General features: G+C 39.2%; 2 protein-coding genes across 4 annotated transcripts in view; one reads left to right on the forward strand and one right to left on the reverse strand.

The window, feature by feature from the left end:
* Positions 1-1,844: 1,844 nt before the first annotated feature.
* LOC106936773 (proteinase-activated receptor 3-like) lies at positions 1,845-5,308 on the forward strand. Of its 2 annotated transcripts, XM_015017987.1 has the most exons (3): positions 1,845-2,724; positions 2,829-3,210; positions 4,170-5,308. In XM_015017987.1, the coding sequence occupies exons 2-3, from the start codon at positions 2,851-2,853 to the stop codon at positions 4,695-4,697; spliced, it is 888 nt and encodes a 295-aa protein (XP_014873473.1). In that variant the 5' UTR covers positions 1,845-2,724; positions 2,829-2,850; the 3' UTR covers positions 4,698-5,308. The 2 variants fall into 2 exon arrangements, with proteins under 2 accessions (XP_014873473.1, XP_014873466.1); XM_015017980.1 differs by having other exon boundaries at positions 1,845-3,210.
* Positions 5,309-5,749: 441 nt separating this feature from the next.
* Positions 5,750-8,709, reverse strand: part of LOC106936761 (uncharacterized) — a 10,135-nt gene continuing 7,175 nt past the window's right edge. For both annotated transcript variants that reach the window (XM_015017961.1, XM_015017969.1), the window contains 2 exons: positions 7,865-8,129; positions 5,750-6,738 (listed from right to left, as the gene is read on the reverse strand). In XM_015017961.1, coding sequence (XP_014873447.1) covers positions 6,067-6,738; positions 7,865-8,129 — 937 coding nt within the window. In that variant the 3' untranslated portion in view covers positions 5,750-6,066. The remainder of the gene's footprint in view (positions 6,739-7,864; positions 8,130-8,709) is intronic.

Below are 8,709 nucleotides of genomic sequence, written 5' to 3' on the forward strand. Positions count from 1 at the left end.
GGTGTTGAGTAACATTACTCCTGTTCCAGCTGTTTCCAGCAGCAGGTTTTGTTTTTGCAGTGATTTTTTTTTTTTGTTGGTAATTTTAAAGTTAGAGGAGCTCTTTGTGCAGCGCACAATTAGCTTAGCGGACAGAAGAATGAAGTTTGGCCAAACGTCTGCCTGGTGAAACATTTTAGTAGCATGAGGTTCTGGTAACTTTATGCTTCCAATTATGAGCGTGCCACTAGATCATTTTTACTATTTTTGCTATTGATTATTTCTATTTATGAGTATTTTCCTGCTTCATGGTTCAGTGTTCTAACATACGCAAGAATTTTTTTCTAGTTAAGTGGTGTGTTTTTTTTGTCCTGTTTTGTTTTGTTAGTTCTTCTTGATTATAAAACAACTGAACTAATAAATATTATTGTGGCACAAATAAGGTATCAAAACTTAAAAAAAAATTGCACATTGTGACTAGCAGGTTCTGTCCATGTTGGACGACTTTTTGAAATTAATTTTTGATTTTTGTCTCACCGCCACGATCTATCAAATCTTGATTGACAAGTAAGAATCATGGCAGGCAGCAGTGGAGCAAATTTAATCAGTATTGTTTCTTATTGAGGTAAATTCTAAAAAAAAAAAATATGCAGCTTTGTGTGATTATATTTTGCACTTCTTTTAGGAGACTTTAGTGTGCTTATTTAATTTCTGGTACTTGAAATACTTGAACATCTTTTTTTAATAGACTCCATGCTAATCGCATGAAAGATCTCTTTCCATTTCCTTGTACTGAGGAGTTTATAGGAACTTTTCAAGCTAAAATGCTTTTTTTATTTGTTAAGACAAAACTATAATTTATAAATTTATATATTTGCTTTGAAGGATAGACTTGACTACAACTGTACTCTTAAATCATTAAAAATTCTCAGAAACGAATCTAAATTTTAATTATTTGGCAGAACTGCCAGTACCTTTTGTTTTATTTGTCATATAGCATATTTAGACAGGATTTAGAGGAGGAATATGTATTAATTTACTCAGATACGCACTAGACATGATGGAAGATCATTTATTCCTATCCATCTTTTCAAATCTAAAAATAAATTCAGGATCTGTTTCTTGTCAGAGATCGTAGCACAGGTGTGAGATCGCTTCAAAGTTTAAGGTGATTTTTATTTATTTTTATACATGTCTGACTCATTACCACCCATTTTTAAAAGCCGCTGCACAAATAAAATGGAATCAAACAAGATGGCGGGTAAAGCCTAACCGAAGTGTTACTTTTTAAAACAGACTTTGTGTCTTTCATCCTCATATTAAAGTGCAAAGAACCGAAGTAAAGAAACTCTTTAATCTGCGATTTTATTTTTTTTATCAGTTAAGTAAACTGATCATCCCTGAATACGCTTTACTAAACAATGAATGTCTTACATCTTTACAACATAATGCTTGCGTTTATGTTGTAAATGTTTTTTTGTTTGTTTGTTTGTTTGTTTTTACGGTTTGTTGAGTTCTTTTACTGGCTTTCCTGTCTCGACAACTCAACATATGTAACTCTTAATAAGCTTTTGCATAAATAAATCTGTGTGAGAAAGTTGGGGGGGAAACCGCATCAGATTTTTGCTTTTTTTTTCCTGTTTTCTTTAATAAAAACAAAATAGGAAAATTACCCAACTGCTTCAATTTTGAAATGAAGTCATCACACATGCAGACTCCGTTAAACTAGAAAATTTGATAAGGTTATTGTTTAATAAAGGATTATAACATCTTTGTTGTTGTTTTTTCTTCTTTCCTGCTGAAATTAGTAGAGTTGGAAAATTCTGCTCAGAAAAGAAACGTTATGTTGACAGATCGTGTATAATCTGAAAGATAAATGGAAAAAGTTTGACTCAAGACAAATGTCACCATAATATTCAAACTAAAAAAAAAAAAGTTTATTGATGGAGGTATAACTACTCAGTTTAACTGTGGTTCTAAACTATTGTAATAAACTTAATGATTTCAGGACCGTTTTGGGTCAGAACACAAAGTTTGGATGATTTGAAGATCTCGAGAAGTTTCAGCTCAGTCTTCTGTCAAGATGGAGGCCTTGGTCAGCCAGTAACGCTAAAGTACCAGAGAAATGTCGTCACACTACAATTTGAAAAAAACAATTCCATGTCTCTCCATGTTGTGCTGTGGTTGGCACCAACATATTAATGCATCTATTTGTGTCTATTGTGAAGTTCCTTACCTCATTCGAAGCTCTACAGTAACACCTTGCAATAGATTTCTCATTTGCCAACCTTACATCAGTTGTTTATGGTTTCAGGTTGCATCAGTGAGATGAAGCTTCTGTACGGCTACTGTAGATAAAATACTCATGGGAGATTCACCATGCTGCAGGAGAAACAAAACTTACCATCCAGTTGGTGGCTTATGTTTCCTACTAAAGTTTCTGTAACCTAAAATATCATTTTCTAAAATCCAAAAAAGGAGGAATGTTGGGTAACAGGAGACCTTTTACAACTTTGCACGTTGTTCAGAAAAGTTGCTCCACCTCATCCATCTCCACACCATCCAATCACTGCAGACAGTGACTCAAGTCCATGTAGTTAACCAATTACAACTTAGCTCAATATTATGAACGTGAATCACATGATCTAAATTCTGTCCCATTCCTGAAACGGTACACTTGGTCCTAGTAGAGTGAGTTATTTGTCCCAGTGATCATCAGGATCAGACGGTCGGTGCCGTGTTGAGGTAAGGCGTTTGACGAGATGTTTCTCTATTAAGTGCGATATGAATGGATTAGACATGAATGAAAAACATGAACTTTTACTCCAACTCTTTTTTTTTTCTTCTAGCATTTCCTTCCAGATTTAAAACATGTTGAACACCAGCCTTTATGACAACTCAACCAGCACCGGGGGTCGTGTTCGCCCTCTCTGGTACAATTATCCAGAATGTGCTGTGTCCCCTCAGCCCTTTGCCTTCTACTTTGCGTGCAAGTTGATCAACCTGGTGGTTGGCACTCCGGGCAACATCTTTGTCATCTGGCAAATCGCTTCAAAAAAGAAGAACACCTCAACGTCAGACATCTTCTTCTTCAACTTGGCCGTGCTGGACGCCTACTTCTGCTTGATGACCCCTATAGAGTTGGCCAACCGGCTGGATATGGACAACAAAAAAATCTGGATCTTCCAGAGGTTTGCGTATGGGGTGAAGGACCTAGCACCGCTCTTTCTTGTAAGTTTTTCTTGACTTTGTCCTTCTACTGTGACTGTGAGGAACAAACCAACTAGTGGAAAAGGTGGAGTGGGGCTTAGTAAAGTATCAATATTATTAGAGGAGGTAATTTATATTATTTGCTAGATTGGTATAGAATAATCATATTATTAACTGTAAGCTTTAAAAATAATAGGGAAAAACTTTTTTTTCTTACCTCTTTTAATGGCGCCCCCTGGACTGGCGCCCTTGGCCTTTGCCTACATCGCCTGGATGTCAGGGACTTGTCCTGCTCAAGTTTTAAACATGGCGTTAAAACCAGTCCTTTGTTCTCAACCAGCTAAGAAGCAGATGGTACGTCATGAACAATCTGCTTCTTGGATACAAAAGAATCATCGGTGCTTCGGCTCCCTGTTCTCCCCTGTGATGAACTGAGGGAACGGTATCTGAATGTCTGCCCGACCGTCCGTCGAAATATCTATTTCTTCGTCGAAACACGTTGCCTAATATCACGGTGTCAGTGGCTCTCTTGCGACGCGAGCGCAGCTTGTGAGCTCGCGCGTTTTTAGTCGCGCGGACGGTTTGAAGCGGTGCTTTGGTGCAGGTGAAATATTGTCTGAATTCAAAACTGCTTTCACCCTGCCTGGTGGTGAATGTAAGTAGACTCCACATTTCTCATATTTTTATTTGTTAAAGTTTTTGAAAACCATCAATCATTTTCATTTCGCTTTTCACTTTTGCTCTCCGTTTGTCCAGTTCATCACACAAGATCAGCCCAAATACTCAGAAGTTCATAGTTCTAATGTGAAATGGTAGTGAGGGTTTGAAGGCTTTTGTCAAGCTCTGCACAGACACCCAAATTAGATGACATCACTGAAAAAGCACAAGTACCCTGCAGTAATTTTACAAGCCTAAAAGCCAAATAAATTAACAGACCTAATAAAAGCTAAATGGTTCTACCTGCCTGTGTGTACCCCCAGGTGTGTATCTGTATGGACCGCTACATGGCTGTCGTACACCCAGTGTTTTTCTCAAGCTACCAAGAGACCATCACCCGCATCTGCGTTTGTATCTTAATCTGGAGTTTAATAATGCCCTACAGCATCTACAAGGGGATCAACGGCATTATGAGCGTAACCGGCATCTTCGGCGGGGTCATCCTCTTTGCATTCGCCGTCATGGTCTTCTGCAACATCTCCGTCATCTGGGTCCTCCGGCACTCGGTGGCGGGGAAGGAAAAGATGCACCCGGTGAAGAAGAGAGCCTTCAAGATGGTGCTGAAGAACCTGGGCATCATCGCCTTCAACTACCTGCCCCCCGTGGCCTTCATGCCCTTTGTGTCTTACTACACGTATTTCGAGTACCGCTGTCTGATCAGCATCAGCGTGTTCGCCATCATGGACCTGAGCTGCAGCATCGAGCCCCTGCTCTACATCTCAAAGTCAGAGGGACTGAACAGTATCTGCTGCAAGAAGGCCTCGGAAACCCCGGCCGACGTCAAGGTTTAACCCGGCCATGTGTAAAGTCACTTCCCGTCCATCGACACCCCTACGGTTACACAAGAGTCTTAAAATAAATAGTTATCATGGCGACTTGGTAAAACCCAAGAAAATGTTTGTTTTCTCCCGTTATCCTCAATATTTTTTATTTACCAACTGATGAAGATATTCACATTAATCTTGTGCTGAAAAAAGTGAATTGTTGATCCCACTTAAATAAATTGTTTCAATTAGTAACAAGGAATTGAATCATGTTCATCCAGGTTAATAATTATGCTGTTAAGTTAAATAAAGACAATAAATTAACTTGTTTCCCATCACCAGTCATACCTGAGGGAAACATGTTGCCTACTGATTAAACATTCCTCGAGACTTTGGTTAACTCAAAAAGTAAAGTATAACTTAAAATCATATTTGAACACAATAACTAAAAATGTTTTGTTGTTTTTTTAGTTTGTTTTTTCCCCATTGAAAAGTCTGCAATCAGTTGCTAAATGGCTCATTTTCAGATTATGCTTCTGCAATAAAAGAGTAATTCACTTTAAATATTTGATGCATCTGTAGCAGTGACGGCAACAATTGTAGAGGGCACTGTAACTAGCCAATTTGAATTAGCAAAAGAAAAAAAAAAGTTGCACATCAAATAAAATATATTTAAAAATAGTTTTAAAAGAAATATCTTGCCGCTCATTTAAATATACCGTTCTCTCGCAGGTGTTTAAATTTATCAGTAATCTTTGCAGCTAAATTACGTTTCACTGCTGGTTGCTATGGAAACTCTTAAGCTCTTTTTATTTTTAATGAAACTCTAAAGCTGTGTGGGATTTATAAAACACTTAATGGGCACTTAGGATCTAATTAATTTAGTTCCACAGCAAGAAATGCCCAGTGGAACCAATTAGGAGTGATGTAATGAGGGGTTATGTAGTTTAAGCAAAATGATTAAATATTCCAGGAAATATGTGGCACTGCAAGCAATTATCCTTCTGGTTTACTTACTTTAATAACGTGTGAATTTCTCTATAATAACTGTGTTTTGTTTTGTTTATTGTTAGTTTTGTTTTGTTTCATTTATTGGTGGGGGGGCATTGTGTTTGCAACTTTTGTGTTGAATATATGATAAAGTTAGAGTTTATATTAAGAAGTTATTTAAAATGCATACACTGGAGTCTGATTTGTAAAGATCACAACTTTTACATTTACTGGAATGTTAGTATTCACATAGTTTTAATCAGATTTCTGAATAAAAAGTCAATGTTTTTGATGGAAAGACAAAATACTTGCTTGATGATTTATTTTATTTACATGCTTGGCTGAAGGAAAACAAGCACAGTTTAGTGATTGGTCAAAAAAAAACTTTCACTTAAACGCAGCGACATTAAGCTTCAGTAATTTTAGCATGCATCTCCTTCAGGTTCTCCAGGTCAGCTTCAGGTCCGTCCTCTGACGTGACATAACCCGGGTAAGTAGGGTGGAAGTGCGGGCAGCGAGGCGTGGCGGCTTCGCTTCCTTCCCCTGACGGTGAAGGTGACAGCAGAGGAATCAGCTTGGCGTGAGCGTAGTCGATCTCAAAGCCCTCGAAAATAAGCCCCACCCCCCAGGCGCCGAGTCCTTCCTCCAAGAGCAGCGACACCTTCCTGGCAGCCGACGCCAGCGCTTCGTAGTCTCCTCTCTGCAGTCTGAATATGTCGGAGGTCAGAGGTCGCCGCGGAACCAGCACGGTGAAGCCAGGAGAGTTGGGGAACGGAGTGAGAAAGGCGACATGGCTTTCGTCCTCCCACACGCGCCACTGCTTCTCCTCCCCTCGGACGATGCGCGAGAAGAGGCCGGCGTGAGCCGGGTCGTCGCCCAGGAACGTGAGATCGGGCGGCGCATCGGGGAGCGGCAGCTTCGCCCTGATTCGCTTCTGGACGTCAGTCAGGCTGGAGTCGCTCCATCGAGGAGCCGTTTTGGAGGTGCAGTATCCCGGGTCGTGAGCGTTGTGCTCCTCCTCTCCGGCCAGGTGGGGGCGCCACTCTGCGTCCAGACCGTGGAGGGGCAGCACACGGATCTGTGGGGAGCAAAGTCAATTCAACTTGATCAAACAAAGCGATGCAAACCCAGAACACCTGAAGTGGAAAAAATATGCAGAACACACTAATTACTTTAACGTTACAGTATTTAAGCTTCAGACATGCACAGCTACAGTGATACTTAAAAGGTTGTTAAGAAGCAGCAACTGAAACCTTATAAGAACATAAAATCTGATCAATTTCATTTGTACTGGTACAAGCAGCCAATTACCTTGGAGTAATAACAGTTTTAGGTAAGAATATTTTAACATATTTACAAAACAAAAACATGTAGGCTTCAGTGATGTCTCTTCTTTTTAGTGGTGGGGACACTTCTGCTAATGTGTTTGTAGTTTATCTCTTTTGCTAACGTTTAGCACACTTTCTATAAATTACCTTTTCTGGGTAAATTCCACAGCACTATCTTGACGAGGCTTTCTTATAAACTTTATGTTGAATAAACTTCAACACCTACATAAAAGTTTTGGTTATCAACTTAAGAATTATTCAAGTATCTAGATGTTTATATTCTACTTTATTAGCATTAGCAAAACTAATATCCGCTAAAGTGCTAGTTGCGCTAACCTTAAAGCGCCACTAGCTTCTTTATTAGCTGTGCCCACTACTGCTTTTTTTTTTAACAACAGCAGAGAATAATAAAGTATTATCCTATAATACAAGATATTCATTAGTATGGTTAAGATATGAATTATCTATTTAGGATAGAGTTGGGCAATAAGTGTTAGTAAGTGGCTGGTAGATTTAATATAGAACTTTAGGTAAACTTCCTTATTAAGCAGAATATTTGTCGTTTTAGGTGTTAGCTGCAGCATAACAAGCTAACACTCAGGATGTCTCCACAGTGATCTAGCTGGCTAGGTAGCCAGCAGGTATGTTGTAGCTTTCACAACAGTACTTTCAAAACTTAAGTGATCGGTAGAGTTTGTTTGGATTCTGTAACATGAATATCCATTGATTTTGCAGCTGGAATCATCTAATAGACTCATAGTTTGCAACGGAAAAAAATCTAACTCCATTTTTCTGTGTGATAGAAACTAGACCCCATGGCTAAGGGCAAATCCTTTAAACCCGAGTTTATTTTTCCTCCAGCGTAATTCTTCTCACCTGAGCAGGTTTGTCTCTGTGGGGTCTGCTGACCAGAGCACACCTCCGAACACCCAGCCTGTCACACAGCAGCTCAGCGACGGTCCTCGCCCCCAGCAGCCAGGTCGAGCACTCAGACTCACTGAGGTGGAAGATGCTGCCTCCTGCGCTGCCTGGAGCGCGGCTCTCCAGGATCACGGAGCCCGGGGTCCAGGGCCGGGGGTTCAGGTAGGCCACCAGCCCGTCGGACTGCCAGATCACATGACGAGTTAGAGTGGAGGACATGCTGCGGAGCCAAGAGATGTAGGAGAAGATAAATGAGGTTACCTTCCAGGTAGAACTGGAAAGTTTTTTTATTTATCGTGAAATAATGTCATTAAAAGATATTACACAAGAGATTTTAAATGAGTGGGTTAGGGGTTAGGGTTAAAAAGAGCAGTTAAAAAGCAGATTGCTGAAAGAACAATACTCAGAGCAGTAATAAATCCAAAACGGTACAAAAGAATCTACACATTTGGCATTTAAGATTAAATAAAAGAACTTCCCCAAAACTTCTCAAGTGTCATAGTTTTAGCTTCACCTGTTCAAATTCTGTAAACACAAACAAATAAAAAAATCTCCTGTTGAGCACCTTTTGCTACCAATAATAATAATAAAAAAATCAACCTCTGTATTTATGTTGAATCAAGCAGAGCTTAGAAATATTGTTGTGGCCATTCAAGTTTAATTTTGTAAATTGTAACTTCTATCAATATAGTTTCTCTTTGGGCAGTTAAGTTAATTTAGAACCAAAATTCATAATTAATTTTTATCCTTGGAATAGTTTAGATCACTTTGGTAACTAGGATCCTCCTATTAATTTAAGT

Source organism: Poecilia latipinna, unplaced genomic scaffold, assembly GCF_001443285.1.
Source record: "Poecilia latipinna isolate Pla-1442-1.1 unplaced genomic scaffold, P_latipinna-1.0 Scaffold77, whole genome shotgun sequence".
Lineage (NCBI taxonomy): Eukaryota > Metazoa > Chordata > Actinopteri > Cyprinodontiformes > Poeciliidae > Poecilia > Poecilia latipinna.